The sequence below is a fragment of the Siniperca chuatsi genome, linkage group LG11, assembly GCF_020085105.1.
Source record: "Siniperca chuatsi isolate FFG_IHB_CAS linkage group LG11, ASM2008510v1, whole genome shotgun sequence".
NCBI lineage: Eukaryota > Metazoa > Chordata > Actinopteri > Centrarchiformes > Sinipercidae > Siniperca > Siniperca chuatsi.
This window is the reverse complement of record NC_058052.1, coordinates 2,069,785-2,087,177: the sequence shown is the minus strand read 5'-3', so window position 1 is coordinate 2,087,177 and position 17,393 is coordinate 2,069,785. Positions and strand designations below refer to the sequence as shown.

General features: G+C 38.4%; 1 protein-coding gene across 7 annotated transcripts in view; it reads left to right on the top strand.

Annotated features, from left to right (window-relative positions):
* The window catches only part of birc6 (baculoviral IAP repeat containing 6), a 193,053-nt gene that overhangs the window by 165,381 nt on the left and 10,279 nt on the right, over positions 1-17,393 (top strand). For all 7 annotated transcript variants that reach the window (XM_044215397.1, XM_044215402.1, XM_044215400.1 and 4 more), the window contains exons 69-71: positions 5,657-5,818; positions 10,912-10,989; positions 12,855-13,043. In XM_044215397.1, the coding sequence (XP_044071332.1) occupies positions 5,657-5,818; positions 10,912-10,989; positions 12,855-13,043 (429 nt within the window). The remainder of the gene's footprint in view (positions 1-5,656; positions 5,819-10,911; positions 10,990-12,854; positions 13,044-17,393) is intronic.

The following is a 17,393-nucleotide window of genomic DNA, read 5'->3' as shown; positions in this document are numbered from 1 at the left end:
ACACAACGTCTTCAAGAAATCTACAGCAAGTCCAGTTGCCTTTGACTTAGATGACTAGACATTAATAAAAGTGTTTATTTGCTGTGGGAAAACATGCAATTGCAAAAATGGTTGAGAGCCTGCTGCAACTTAGACTGTTTCAGCTTCCAAAAGCAGTGCTCCTTCTGATGAATAGATGAAACATTGCAACTGCTTACTACAGATGGCTTAGCATTTTGAGGCAGCACTGCATTCACCTAAATAATCAAGGAAGCTCATGTACCAGACTAGAGCTAATACAGAAGTGCACATTGGTTGGCAATTCTTGGCTGATTCTCCCTAGTGCCACAGGCCCAGTGAGGATCAGCCACAAATTGGCCTGGGCTGCTTCACGGATTAGGCAGCCATTTTACAATCCGCCTTCTAAAGGAACCTTGTATTTCCTACATACTATATATTCAATACCTTCTCTCTTTCATTGTTGCTCAGCCTGCCTGACTACCTAAAGTCTTATAAGTCTGGCAAGGTTAGCAGAGCTCTGTCAGACTCTCTGCTTGAGATTTGTAATTAACCACAGTTAGCATGTAGTCCGCTTCAGAATCTTTGAAAGATACATTATCAAAGCATGAAAGCAAATTTGCATTAAACAGAATATCCATGTTTGCTTACTGTTTGTTCTCAGTAAGAGCGGTTTTATTTCCCAACAGCATAGCCCATGAATAAAATGCTTTTCTGCAGCCCATTCTTAAATCTTAAATCCTTGAAGCCTATTCCTATTATGGTTTTAAGCTGACACTGCCTGCTATTAGAGATATTACTGTTACACACTTAAATGTTTCAGATCATCAGACTAATTTAAATATTAGTCAAAGATAACACACAAGTAAGCACAAAATGCAGTTTTTAAATGAAGGTTGTTATTATTAAGGGTAAACAAAATCCAAACCTACATGGCCCTGTGTGAAATAGTGATTGCTCCCTAAACCTAATAACCGGTTGGGCTACCCTTAGCAGCAACAACTGCAATCAAGCGGTTGCGATAACTTGCAATGAGTCTTTTACAGCGCTGTGGAGGAATTTTGGCCCACTCATCTTTGCAGAATTGTTGTAATTCATTCATTCATTGTTACTTTTACGCCAGATGTAATGGGACACACACCTTCCAAAAAGTTCAACTTTTGTCTCGTCAGTCCACAGAGTATTTTCCCAAAAGTCTTGGGGATCATCAAGATGTTTTCTGCCAAAAATGAGACAAGCCTTAATGTTCTTTTTGCTCAGCAGCGGTTTTCGTCTTGGAACTCTGCCATGCAGGCCATTTTTGCCCAGTCTCTTTCTTATGGTGGAGGCATGAACACTGACCTTAACTGAGGCAAGTGAGGCCTGCAGTTCTTTGGATGTTGTTGTGGGGTCTTTGAATGGCTGAAGAAGAACAAAATGAAGACTTTGGAGTGGCCTAGTCAAAGTCCTGACCTGAATCCTATTGAGATGCTGTGACATGACCTTAAAAAGGCAGTTCATGCTCGAAAACCCTCCAATGTGGCTGAATTATAACAATTCTGCAAAGATGAGTGGGCCAAAATTCCTCCACAGCGCTGTAAAAGACTCATTGCAAGTTATCGCAAACGCTTGATTCCAGTTATTGCTGCTAAGGGTGGCCCAACCAGTTATTAGGTTTAGGAGGCAATCACTGTTTCACACAGGGCCATGTAGGTTTGGATTTTGTTTTCCCTTAATAATAACAACCTTCATTTAAAAACTGCATTTTGTGTTTACTTGTGTTATCTTTGACTAATATTTAAATTAGTTTGATGATCTGAAACATTTAAGTGTGACAAACATGCAAAGAAATCAAAAAGGGGTCAAACACTTTTTCACACCACTGTGTATGTGTGTATATATATATATATTCAGGTTCTTATAACAGTTTTTTTTAATGTGTATTATTTTTTGAGATAGCAGGAATACAAACAGAAGAAGAGGGGAAAAAACACAGTACATCCTAGGTAATAATAACCACAGTCGTAATTAAATTAAATGCAAAGCAGTTTTTCTTGAAAAAGTACAAAAGTGTATATATACATAGTAAAAATTATAAAAGGAATATACCCAGCAAGGTGCTTTACATTGGACACAACACATTAGTCCTTACCCTGAAAAGATTTCAGTACAAGTTCCCAGATCTTAATCGAACACACCACCTCTATCTTCATTGTAAAATCACAGTCTCTCCAGATGTAATGTGTTTGCCATTTCTCTCAACTACAAATCATACGTGGGCACAGAGTCCATTTGCCACACTCGCAAGATTAACTTCTTTGCAGTCATCATTCCAAACAAAACAGCCATTTTTTCATACTTATTGGGAAAAGATAAGTAGCCAGTTGCTCTAAGAATAGCTATGAGCGGATCAGGTTCCCAACGGTTCCCAAAAGCCTCCGCGAAACAATGAAAGATGCTTTTTCAATATGTGTAAAGTTTACTGAATGACCAGAAAGAATGTGTTAAATTACTCATGATAGACTTACATCGATTACAAACAGGTGAAACATCAGTAAAAAAGCTGTGCAACTTTTCCCTGGAGTAATAATCTGCGTAACGTTTTAAACTGTATAAGACTATGTCTGACATTGACTGAACAATCATGTATACTGTAGCGGCTTTCTTAACAAACCTTGCAGCCGCAGTGAGGGTCAGAGGTGGGTCCTGGGTTCAAACAATTGCGACGCGCTTGAAGTCTATACTTTACAAATACGCTGAGATCCAACATGCGTTTTGGAGGTTTATTGCACATGAGCGATCAAAGCACGGCAGACAGAGGATGGACATGAAAACCAGATGCATGGCAGATGCAAAAACAGGTAACGTAGATGGACAAAAACAGGAAAATCAGACGGTCAACAAAAATTACGGCTACCTGTCCCTGACTCTCAACAACCTGGCCTCAGGTTAGTGCGCAGCTTTACAGACACATGTGCACACGCACCTGATCCCGTGAGCTCCCCCCCTCAGCACCAGACCAACACCCACATGCAGCAAGCACACAGTGCACCCATGTTCTGTCTCCTACATATACTCTTTAAACATTCATCCCAGACCTCATCTTTTAGCTCTACATTCAGCTCGACTGCCCATGCCTGTTTAACTCCTGCTGTGTTCAACAGACCTCTGTTATGTAGGATCTGATAAAAAAGGGAAACTGCCCTGCGAGTAACAGGATCAAATTTATTTATTGCCTCCAGGGAGTCATGCTCATCCAAGATTTCAAAGTTAGACATGCTTTCTGACATAGTATCGAATCTTGTTGCAGGGATATTGTAAACAGCTCATTTGTGCAAATGAGGCAACATTCCCATTAATATATAGGTCATCTATATTACAGATACCTCTCTGTTTCCAAGTGGAAAAAAATATCTCATTCAGGCCAGGTACAAATGAATGATTTTCACAAATTGGAGTGTCCACATAGAGCCTTAATGTATAGTTTTATCTGCTTCCAGATTGTTATAGTACTGCCAACTACAAAGCTGTTACTAAAATATGACTTATTAACTGTAGTGGGACTATTTAGGAGAGCGGGAAAGGAAGTCTTCTTGCAAGCAATCGTTCTATGAGTAACCATGCTGGGCGGGAGGTGTCTGTGGTAGAAAGGGGGCCTTTTTGTCACCATGCAAGAATTGATAAGTGAGCAGCCCAATAATACTTTGTAAAATTTGATGGGGTAAAAACCCCTGCATCCTTTGGTTTTAATAAGGGTTTTTTAGAAGTTCTGATGGCTTTATAGTTACAAATGAAGGGTATAATAATTTAATCCAATTGCTTAAAGTAAGCCTGAGTGATAAAACATGGAATTGACTGGAAGAGATGGAGAAAGCAGCAGTTCTGCCTTGATTACTTTAATCTTCTTGACCAGAGAGATTGGAAGGGTTTTCCAAAAGTAAATTTACTTTGCTTAATTTTGTTTTGCCAATTCAATCGTAGGAGATCATCTGGATTTTTTGTTACAATCACGGCAAGATATGAAAACTCATTATAGGCTTTTTTGAAAGGAATGGACTGTAAATAAGTCATATTAATCATTGTAGAAACTGGCATTAATTCACTCTTGTCCCAGTTGATAGAAAATCCTGATAGACCGCCAAAATGATTAATTAGAGTCAGAATGTGCGCTAAGTATGGAGCTGGAGCCAGGAGCCCATTAGCTTGGCTTAACATAAAGACCAAAGTAAAAAAAAAAGAAATACACCTACCAACACCTCCAAAGCTCACTATATTAACACATTGTATCTTGTTTGTTTAACAAGCTCAAAGTATCTCTGTCTGACCTGTAAGTAATTTTAAAATATTTTTGGACATTATAAAATTATACCGTAAAGCCATAATCTTATTAAGTAATTATGGTTTATGCTTTGTACTGTACGAAGCTTCCAGATTAGCTAACTGATTATCAGTTTGATAATTTCAGTTTCCGTTAGCCTTTTCTTGGACCTTTTCTTTTCTGCTACCTCATATATTATGTGGCCTCTAAGAACACCCTTCATGGCCTCCCAAAGAGTGGAATCATCAACATCGCCCATATCATTGGTGTTTAGGTATAGATCTTTTTTACCTGAAAGATGGGAGCAAAATTCCTTATCCTTTAACAAGGCATTATTTAAGCTGCAGCTGTATTCACCCCTTTTGTGATTCAATTTAAGATTTAGAGAAACAGGGGCGTGATGTGATTTAAGTATATTATGGTAAGTGCAGTCGACTACTGACGTTAACAACTTGGAGTCTAGCAAGAAATAATCAGTCCTCGAGAAGGATTTGTGTACTGTGGGAAAAATAAGAAAAATCCTTTTTCATGGGGGTAGAGAAGCCTCCAAATATTCACTAAATTATAAGATTGCATAAGATTATTGAGTGTTGCACTGTTCTTAAATGTGCTTACCTGGGAGGCGCTGCCTGTCTAGGACAGAATCTAAAGCGCAATTGAAATCTCCACCCATGTTAATATGTTAGAATCTGACAGATTTGGCATGGTGTTGAAAAGATTCTAAAAGAAGATGCTATCATCAAAGTTGGGCATATCCACATCCATTAATGTTATTGGTATGGAGTTTAATGTTCCACTAACTATTAAATATCTGCCCCTCTGGTCAGAGATAGTTTGAGTGTGGATAAATGAATGGTATATTTTTCCTTATCAAGATTACAACACCTCTTGTTTTTGTGCTAAAGTTCGACTGGTGGACCTGAGATGCCCATGAAGGGCAAAGTATTTCGCTGCTGTTTTCTTAATGTGTGTTTCCTGGAGAAAACCGATCAGCTTTGAGCACACATAGATGTGCATACACTTTTCCTCTTTTCAGTGGACTATTCATCCCCTGTACATTCCAGCTGATTAGTTCAACTTCACTGTTGCTGTGTTTATGTGGATCAATTAACATATATAATATCTACTGCTTAGAGGAACCTGTTGCATGACCGTGGCAAACCCCTTAATTACATTGTTGTGGCTGTGGAAAAGCCTGAAAGAGAGTCAGCACCATTTTGCCATTTTCCCTTTGTTTAATCCATATTTACTTATTATCAGTGCATCTACCTTTCTTTAATTAACCCTCTTTCAGTGTGTGATTAACAACTACCCTTTCTCGGGCTGTTTGAATTAAGGCCTTTCCCCTCTTTTTGTTTACAGGTTCTCATAACAGGTCCAGCCGACACCCCATACGCCAATGGCTGCTTTGAGTTTGATGTGTATTTTCCACAGGACTATCCCAACTCGCCTCCACTGGTCAACCTGGAGACCACTGGCGGACACAGTGTGCGCTTTAACCCTAACCTCTACAATGATGGCAAAGTAAGTTGAAAAGGGCTCAAAGTCTGTTAATGTTAGTCTTCAATTAAGTAAATATAAATTTAGTGAAGGATTTTTCTTTTTTTAACCCTTGAAACCTGATTGACACAATTTGAGTCAAAAATCACACCCCTTCTTCTCATAACTTGGTATTTAACTACATTATGATTCTGTTAATAAGGGGTACTATTATTGACCATTTTGTCATCGACAAAATGCATACATGGAGAATGCATACATACTGTGCATATGCATACAGTACATCAGCGCCACTTACTCTTTCTAGTGATAGCAGTATCTCTGTATGTCTACAGCTGCCAATATTAAAATGATTTCCTTTTGGCAACTTTTTAATATTGCTTTAATATTAATTTTAAATGATCAATATCAAACTTAAATGTCAAACCACAGGGCAGGAGATCTGAATGGCTGAAAAACACCAATCAGAGGACACTATTCCGCTGCTGAGGTTTCTGGCCAAGGTTGCCCTGTCTGGCTTGTATTAGCAAACTTGGGCTTAGTTTTAATGTTGTCATACATCATGGAAAATGGAATTTCAATTTGATTAAATTATTTAATTGCTAAATTTTTTTTAAGTACAGAGGCTCACAATGTCTCATCAACATAGTTCTCATATTCCTGGACACAAACCCTCTCCTATGTCCATTCATATACAGATTTGTATATAAGATTTGTGGTGTGTTGAAAACCTGTGGAAGCAAGAGACAAAAAACACAAACAATTTCAAATTGCATCATACAAAAATGTCTTAGAACATGTATTGTATAATTCCAATTGATGGCATTTCTGTGTAGCCTAACATATTCTAAAAATAACAATATGGCATGCATAGCCAAGACATGTAGTGACTATAAAGCAGTGTTGTAGTCAAGACCACCTAATCTGATACCAAGTCATGACCAAGACCAAGACTTTGAGGGATTGAGATCAAGTCAAGACCAAGGCATGGCGACACCAAGACAAGACCAAGCAAAAACGTAACTTAGGAACAACAGTTTGTCACCATGTGCCCTGTCCCTTCAATTTCTCACAAAGTTAACACTACATTAGCTAGCAATGCATCCCTCAATGTATGTTAACTAAATTAGGTAGCTTGTACACCTAGCTAGGTGGCAAATAGCTGGCAAGCAACTGAAACTAGCACCTGAAATATACAGTATATACATATGTACAACTTCAATAGCCCAGGCTTTTATTTGCTTCAATCACTGATCTCAACCTGCCTGTATTTGGGACAGGCGTCTATATGGGACTGGCCTTTAATTCCTTTTGCACAAAACTCTTGCTCAGCAAAGATGGGGAATACTATAAAATTGTTAATTTAAACTAGTATGGTTTAATAAATTAGGCTATCGAATAACATATCAATTACGAATCATTCATTTAATCTAGCTCCAATCCACAGAGAGAGAGTGAGAGAGAGAGCCCAGTATCAAAATACCGGTAGCCTACCTTAGAAAGTATGAAAGCCGAAGGTTACCGTAGTTACTTCAACTTGGATAAAAAAAAAAAAACGTTTTGATTCTAATAGGAATATAAATAATCGAGGAATGGACATATATTTGGACTTTATGACGCTTCAAAGGTATGGAGTCACCACTTATTTTTCCATCTCTCGTTTACCATGCTGGTAAATCTGAATGAATTACACTTTGGTGCTCATGGTTTTTGTAAAATTAACGATTAAATTGTGGCGGATCTAATCGATTCGCGAAGTCTCTTTAGGTAAGGGGTGAAGAGATTTATGAAGAGCTTGGGTACAGAGGCAGATTGCTAAAATTAGTTTTGCTAGCGTCACTTACACTTCGCTCACTTTCTTTGACGGTTTCTCTTTGTCTGAGACCGAGACAAGACGAAATAAAAATGCGGTAAATTCCAAGACAAGACCTTCAAAAAGTTGCCTAGACCAAGACCGATCTTGAACACTAAAACAGCCTAGGGTTGAGAGGGTTGACTTGCAGTCCAACTCAAACATCTCCACTGACTCCATGAGATGTTGCTAGGTACGCGTCATGCATCTCTGACGCATTAAACTCCAGAAGGACGCAGTAAACTCACTATTGACGCATCCAGGGCACAAACAATTTTTTCCCCTGATAATGCTGCATTGTGAACAAAAAATCTGTGTTGATATCATAGCAATAAACAAAAGAAACGTCACTTTTAGAATACAAGTTTTACCCGGAACGTTTTGGCAGCGCACCTGTTGTTGTGTGTTAACTGTAGCATGCTAGACAACTTAGCCCGGTTAGTCAAGCTCATGTAGTATCGCTGCTCAATTGTATGGGAGCATTAAGGTTTCCTGGCTAGTTACAGTGAACATGGACACAGATTAGTGTCAAACTGTATGCCAACATTGTTCAACTGAAGTCAGGTTTGTCTTTGGAAACACTTCAAACACGTAATTTACCGCATCACCCGAATATGTCAAATGTGTCAACGAGACAAAAACAGACTAAAAGGCGAGTCCTTCTCCCAACAGCGTTCAGGCAGCCTCTCACTGCAGATTCAGACTGTGCCAAAGTAATAACTAATCCGTTGTGCAGCTCTTTATAAACTAGCACAAGTTCAGGAATTATCAACAGGTCAGAGTCTTACGATGGAGCATGACTTATTTATTATTTATTTGTGTTATTTATGTTTTCTTATTAACAATATGCCATTATTTGAGTGCCTTATCTGTTACAGTAAGAATTATGGCCAATGAGTCACTGTTGAATGTTTACATTTTTTCAAAATAAATGACACAAAGTTTATTTAAAACCCTAAAACCGAGGTACATAACGAACTGTGAATATAACATCAAGCACGAGTTTAACACTACAATTTGTCAAAAAACTGAAATTTTCCCTGGGACCCACTCAAATGACCACCCGTGGGTCCCGGGGACTCACTACAAACCTATCAACATCACTGTGACTGTATAGTGATTAGGATAGGAAAAATAACCTGCCTGGTTGTCCATCAAGAACAATATGGTGTTGAAGTGTCAAATTAACCCAGGTCTGTCAAATCTGCAGTTTTTATTTAAACTTTACATTTGGAAGTGGGAGTCCCTCGAGCCTTTCTCCAGACATGTTAGAATATGTATCGCTCTCCCAGTGTGGCCCTGGCTTCCTTCCATTGAGGAGTTGGGGTAAAGGTGCCCAAGCTCACCCTATGTTATACACATAGAGTCATTAGGGTGTCACTGACAGTCCACATGCATTTCCATAATGGGCCCAGACAGCTGCTATAAGAAATAACTGGGGCTTCCCACATCAATGGTATAGCTAGGGGGAAGCAAACCACCATTCAGCACACTAATGAGTGATGAATGGATGGATAAATGGAGGAAAGAGAAGGTAGATGCATCATAACAAGCTTGTTGCAGAGGGGTGTTAAAATTCAACTTGAAGTCGACTTATCTTGCCCAGCCGTGAGCCATGCAATGGGTTCTAATTGCATTAGTACAGTGATTTGAAGCAGCTGCAAAGTTTTAAACAAGCAAATCAGTGCTTGGAACAGTTCTTATTAGCAAACATAGGAGTATTAATTGAAGTTAAATAGAAGCAAAAAGAAATTGCTTAATTGCTTCAAAGCTTGCTATCGAGTCCACAATGAAGCCATTCCCCAAGCTTAATTTTTTAGATACTCATTGTTGAACTCTTAAAAAAAAAAAAAAAAATCAACTTCTCATTCATTTTGTACATGCTAGGTGATGCGTGATAATGTTTTACAAATCGTTGTGTTGTAGCCAACTTTTCTCAAGTTGCTCACTTCTGTGGTGAAGACTTCTACTAACTAGTGTAATGGCAAGAACAGACAGACTCTCTGATATAATAACATACAGGTATTATTATAATTGTTTGGCGTCAATACTTCATTTGTGTATGATTGTTTGGACTGCGAGATGAGAACAGTACACTGATAATGATGACATGGAACTACAAATTATCCTATAGACTTCAGGGACACTCTTCTCCCTGGGTTGAGGAGTCTGACCCTGAAGACTGGATCAATAACAGATGCTCTTTTTCCTCTGTACTCATTCAGAGCAGATTATACTGATGTATGTTTTTGTTGCTGTGAGTCCGTCTGCAGACGCTTGAAGTAAACCTACAGAAATACAAGTGATTGCCTTGAGTGTTTCTTTATTCCGAAGGAATTGCCACTACACTAGATAGTAGTGGAGCTGGAGCCAGGAGCCCATTAGCTTTGCTTACCATAAAGAACAAAGTTTAAAAAAAATACATGTACCAACACCTCCAAAGCTCACTATATTAACACGTATCTTGTTTGTTTAACAAAATGTAAAAAGCATATTTTGTGTTTTTTACATTGTGATACATGCTGGAAGTATTTCTTTTGCAAATAACAGCTAGACGCAGTGATTTCCCAGAGTCTTGTCATCACTGTGAGGTTGCCAGGCAACCAGTGAAGACACTGCATCAAGTGCTGGCCAGATGGATAAATTCATCAATAAATACACATGAGAATAAGTAAGCTTTAGAGGTGTTTGTAGGCAAATGTGGTGCTGTTGAACTGTATTGCATTATACGGAGAGGTGTTTCTGTTATTTATCCTACCCTCATTGATATAAATTGGGTGTACAAATAATAGAAACACGTTGCAGTAGATTGTAGTAGTACAATTCAACAGCACCACAAACTACATCCTCCAGAATGATCATACAGTTGAATCAACACCTCTCTAAAACAGTTTTAACAAAAACTGAACATTAGAAGGGAGGGATTTATTGCAGGACTGTTGTATTAGACTGCATTAGTTTTAGCTAGGTGGTCCTAATAAACTGGCAACAGAGTGTATACATTAAAGGGTTAAATGAATGTGGACTTTCTATTGCAACTACATATGGTATGTTTCACTTTGCTAACACAGAGGGGTTTATGGATGTAGTAAAGCTGATTATATAGGCCACACCTGAAGATAAGATGCCCAAAGGTGTTTTGCCCTGGATGTCCTAGACATATGTCCTAGGGCTTTGTTAGGCTCAATCTCATTTTGCTGAAATTTATATCTTAATTGTTTTTTTTTTTGTTTGTTTTTTTTTTTTGTGTGTGTGTGTTAATCAGGTATGTTTAAGTATCCTCAACACATGGCATGGTAGACCAGAGGAGAAATGGAACCCACAGACCTCAAGCTTTTTACAGGTGAGGTGAAGATCCATTATGACAGAGTCAGCTATCTTAATGGATCAGCAGGGCTGTTGTGAGTCTTTGTGTCACAGGCTATAGTTTATCACTGTCATTACACTGCCCGAGGCTCTGTATTAATGGGCTTAGTGTTTTGACAGCTGACATGAAGGATCCTTTTTAAAGTCAAGTTATTACTTTGCTTTGGTGACAGTGTGTGGGTGTTAATCAAACCAAACACACACCAGTATCATTTGAACCTCCAGGTTAAGCCTGCTTACACACATCACTCATCTTGAATCCAGAATCAGTTGGCTTCAATTGCACATTTAGCCCAGATGCCATCTGTTTTTAGCCTTGATTTAGTAGACTGTTAGAACTTTTTATTCTGAAAATCATCAGTTTGTAGTCTTGTCCCTGATAAAATTTCTGTAAACTTAATTTATGTTTATTTTAATTCCTTTTCTTTGAAATGTGCATTTTTAAGACAAGCCTGACACACTGAACATTTATTTTATTTTAACTTATCTTAGGATACACAGTTAAAAAGATGCTCACTGAGATCACTGAGATCCATTGTAGCTAAACTATCAACCAATAAAATGAAAGAGGAAATTTTAAGGGGCATTTCAGTAAATCTCGATTACACTTATGCTCCGTATGTTCTGAAAAACCTGTTTACCATTGTGAACTTGCTGTCTGGTAGTCTGAATTGTTTTTGTTTTTTTACATCAGAAGCAAATATTTCTGCCCACTCCATCAGCTGCATTTCTGCTGTGTATAAGCTGAGTTGTTGTAGAGCTACAGTTTTAATTTTAAATGTTACAAATGTTTCAAATGTTATTTATCAGTAAGGAAACATGTTTGCTTATCAAGATTTTTGTAAAGAGAGTAGTTTATCTAGGTTTTCATCATCTAAAGCCTCAAAAGTTTGGACTTATAGTGTATGCAATATATAATTTATAGTATTAAGGGACTGTTGAGTATCCAAAGTGGTGCACAGGCTTATTGGATAAACACAAAAGTTCTTGAACACAACATGTTGGTTGTTTGCCATGCACACACCTGCATTAATTTTCCATATATATTGATAATAACAAGCGAGCCAGAGCCCTTAAAAATGTATCCCTCCTCCTTTTTTTATAATTCCCTCATTTGCAGGGTTGGAGAGTGCATAGAGATGTCTCCATTGATTATCATTCCAGTTAGTGTGCTACAGATCAATAATGGAAAATGAGGGGGTTGGTGAATAGGAGACAGGGGAGTGGGCTTGCATCAAGTGGTCATCAACCGGGTTGGATATCGGCTCTGAAATCTGGCAACCCAGTTTAGGACAGACAGATCTCATCAATTGAAGGTCATTGGTATCCACTTGATGGAGCATTTTCAAGTGCGCATCATCCAGCTGTAGTATAGCTGGGGCCAGCAGGCAGGCCTCCAAGCCCAAGATCGTCATTGTTGGTAATATAGTGGCTTGGAATGGACAGAATGATACAGGAGGACGTCCTTAGTCTCCTTGAGACAGGACAAGGCATTAATCGAGCTGTTAATAAAGATATATTGAAGGATATGTCTTTATGAGGCCAAAATATTCCTTGCTTTTGTCAGACTCTTCTAAGTGGCCACCGCTGCCAAGATAATTTAAGAGGCTTTGGGTGTTGAGGACTCAGAGGGGATGTCGGGGTAATTTAACAATAGATCAGGATTATACCTAAATAGTTTCACACATTAATTGTATTAAAATGTGGTTTTCATCCCAGCTCTTGTGGAAAACAGACCAAGTTACCTTTTATATAATTTAAGTGCTTAGAGTTTACAATGCAATTCAATTTGGACAGTGGGAGGAGTCCCTGCCTCTTTTTTAATTTGTCAATCTGCTGTAGGTGCTAGTGTCAGTGCAGTCCCTCATTCTGGTGGCTGAGCCCTACTTCAATGAGCCAGGGTATGAACGCTCCCGCGGGACCCCCAGTGGCACCCAGAGTTCACGGGAATACGATGGCAACATACGGCAGGCCTCTGTCAAATGGGCTATGCTTGAACAGATGCGCAACCCCTCGCCATGCTTCAAAGAGGTAGGAACCACTGTATTACAAAGTGTTTTCTATTGTTTAAAAGGATGCTCTGATACTCAGCACCTTTCATATGACGCTGTTTGTGTGAACTAAAGTGCTGCACTGGCATGCAAAACCTATTCAGCCAGATTCACTGACGCACAAGCCCAGCCCAGGTCTAATAACTAACGAAAGTTGTGGGCTTTAACCTGTCTTCACAAAAACTGGCTCACCACCACTCCTTGATGTGATCAGAACATTAATACAAAAAGCAAGTTCACAAATTCTTTCCAAATCTACATATACTCGCTAAAGAACCTCCAGAACTTGATGAGGAAACCGGAAACTTAAAAATCCCATTTTTTAAAACTTTTTACCATGAATTACCAAGCAAAACACAACCAAAACAGTTAGCAAGAAGTAGCTGGCAAGTCCCTCTGCTGGATGTGTTATACTTTATACTTTTCTTTATTCCACAATGAGCCCAGATTATGACAAATGCACCTAAATTTAGACAGATGTGTTTTGTATACTGGGTTATTACAAACCACATCATGCCAGTCTTCAACATCCATATCCTTGAGTCTGAGGTTAACCAGAACTGTTATGTATTGTGGACTGAAAGCATACCATAAATATATAATATATAAATAACACACATTCATCAAGAATGTTAATAACCTTTGAAATCCAGTGTGGCTGATACTCATCATTGTCATGTAATTTCTGGAACAAATTAAACTCAGTGCAGGCTATCTATCTTTGGACACCCCTCTTAAAATGCACCCAAAAACTTATCATACTCATTTTTACAATATAAATGTGGTATTTGTTGATTAGAGGAGGATGGAGGGTGGAATGAGTGGTGTATATGTTTAAGATGAAGCAAGACAAGGACAAAATTATCAGTATGGATACAATGTATCATTGTAATTTTAATAGTGAAAAGGAGTAATAGTAACACTTAATGATGCTATGAAAATTTAGGGCTCATACCTTATCTGAACCTGCATTACACGTGCAAAAATAACCTGGACCCAGCCAGAATATGTCATTACCCATAACCCTCTTGGGCTTGGGCTGAGTTGCAGATCTCAAGTATGAACCCCTGTCTTCACTACAAGCTAACTACAATTCTGTTTAATTCACTGCTTTTGGTCCTTTGCAGAGGCAGTCATTTATATTTTTTGATTTTTGTTTTTACAAGGTTTTTCTTTTCACTTCCACACTCAATAAAAAGTTCCAATATAATACAGAATCATGCCCATGATATATTAGCTGCATCCCTCTGCCCTTCTTGACATTTTTCTACCTATTTCAGTCCAGAAACTAAAAGAGAAAAGAAAAGCAACCTCTCCTGCCTGAGGGAAAGTGGTGCTTTTCTTCAAACCAGTCAGCTGGAGTTAAGTTACCTCAGCTAATTTAGTTTTCTATAAAAAAAAATATGAAATGACCATTAGGTTAACATTGAGGGGGAAAAAACATCAATGGTGTAACTATTGAACATTACTCATTTATCTTTACAAATCATAAAATTCAAAAGTGGTGATTTATTTATTGATAACAGCTGAATGGTTGCCCACCTATGGTAATAGTGATAAATTGCTTGTAAGTGTAATGGTACTGTTGACAGCTCTGCACTTTAGGTGGTTGAGCTAATGTTAACTTCACAACCATTACTGGACAAGCTTTTTCACTGGGTTGAATCCAGAAGGTACTGATTCATAGCCTTTAAGGGGATACACCCAAAACAACAATATGATGTGCATATAATATGAAGTTCAAATGGGAGATTCTGAGAGCAGTCTGTCATGCTGGACAACCATCAAGCTAACAGCTAACTAGCTTGTGATGCAACAGTTAGATCAATAATGTAGAGACAGACTCACCACTCAGTTGGTATTTTTGAACAACAAAACCGCAGTCCATACACTATTGATATAATGATACAAATTGCTCTGTCTTGCTTGAGAAAACTATTATTGGTTGAGAGCAAATATTACAGTCATGGGCATGACCAGACAACAGCAAAGAGTATTAATTTTGTAATTTGGCCAGCTCACTGAATTAATGTTAAATCAGCTACAACTGAGCCAGCGAAGTTGACAGCGCCTACTAAACTTTCATCAAACTTTTTTACAGCTTATTAAGACATTGATTATAATGTAAATTAAAATGATAATCATGGCTCTTATGATGTGCACTCTTTAAAATTGCGATTTTAACATGAAAACAATCATTCAGCCCTAATCTTGGATACATTGCATTACATAGATTACAGCTAGTACAACCATAGATATGAGAACAGACGGGCATATTGTATTGAGTGAAAATCTTACTGGGCCCTATTTTTGTGAATTACAAAAAATACCACTGTTTTATGTTTTATTCCATTTACATGTGATTTCTATTACTTCTTAGCATGTTTAAAGCATGCTTTAGTATGCTATATTTTTTTATTTTGACTTGAAACTTGATTGAGTTTGGTGATCATCACAGTGTGAACATCATGGCTGGTAATACATTTCTTAGTACAGTTTGAGTTTAGTAATCTGCAGTGCATAACCATAAAGCAATGAAGTCACTTTGACAAAAATAAAAGCAAATACGTGATGTTCACTGTGTTGAATTAATCACATTTGTCAAGGAATTAAGCAGAACCACAGGTTTTCAGATACATTGTAGTTTCTAAGATTTTGTTCAGGATATGTGTAAAATGTTCTGAGTTGGATTATTTGTATGAAGTACATTATTCTCTCCTTGTATCCACAGCCAGTGCTGCTTGTATTCCTATTTGAAGGTGAAATATTATAAATTCATCTGACCATTGCACAGCAGGCGAAGCTGGGATTAAAGAAAAAAAAACTGGGTCCATGACATCACCCAACCAGTCGGTGAAGTGGACCGGTGGACCGAGAGATATTGAGGGGACATAGTAGGACTTGGCAATGCCACCCGGCTGAGCAATCTCACACATACGCACACATAAATTCAATTAAGCTTGGTGAGATACTCCCATGTGCTTTTCTCACCACTGGCCTTTTAGCACCTTTAAGTCCTTAGCTGAGACAAACATCGACACAGAGAGGAAAGCAACCAGCCATGAACAGAATGGATTTTGTAGTCATCGGCGTCTTGCTGATAATCATTTAAACATACACAATTCTGCTATTTAATATATAGTATATAGTCCACGTTTGTGGACATTTTCTCAAATGCTTTTGCTTGATGTTTATAGGAATGAAACCGCAAGGTTGTTTTGCCATAACCAATCAGTAGAGAGTGATGTATAGGTTTGACCACATTGGCACATACAGGTACTTCACAAAATGTCATGGCCGCGCCTCTTTTTGTTGGATAGAAAACCGAAGATTCTATAGATGTCAATAGATTGAGGTGTTTGGATTACTATTTTGACAAGTTTGTATGCATTCCTTTTGTATTAAACAAACCTTTGTTTTATAGACATGTCTAATTATTTTGCGACCTTGTTGAATTGGCTAATCAGAAAATCTGCGACTAATCTCAACTCAGTAGTTTTTCACGTTATGTGAAAGCATGATTCTTTCCCCCCAAAGGGGGCGTAGCCTTGACGCTTGTTTCTTCAACCAGCAGAAACAGCCATCAGTGAGCACTACACCAGACCTATTTGCATTGTTGAACATTTAGAGATGTGGGCTGTGATTCAGAGGTCAGAAACAGACTGCAAATAGCGTACTTTATGCCAGAAAATATCAAATCAAAAATATACCAGCAGTGTGTCAGTCATTCACCAGAAACACAGAAATGTGAAGTCAACTTTTTTTTGCTCGTAGACTGCTCTCATGTCCTCCCACAGCGATGGGTGTTTTCCAAAGTAGACAGTAGACTGTTCATGAAAACAGCATGAATGGCTTATTGAACATACAGTATTTTGGCTTACATCTGCTGTCCTTGGTGCTGAACATGCAGAAATGTCTGACAAGTCTCTCACTTGCCTAAGCACATCCTGTCACTCTTCATGAGGTAGCATCTTAAGCACTTTGAGTCTTGACTGATAAATGTGACAGTTTTATGAGTGGTAGTCGTCTCTATGAACTGTCTTAATGGTTGAGCACGGATATGTACCACATCTGCAGGTCTCGATTCTTAGGCTCACTGCGTTGTTTCTGTTTGAAAACTCAGTACATCATGGTTCCCTTCTACTGTCCCTCCAGGTCTTTTGAGTCTGTCTTCCCAAATGACTGAATATCAAGAGTTGCACAACCTGTCCTAGTAGATGCCCTCCAAATGAACCAGTTGGCCTCTGTCTTCTTATAGCTGTCTGATTTTGCTGTACAGCTTCATCAGAAGCCTCCATATCAACCTTTGCTGTTCTAGCTGGTCTCTCAC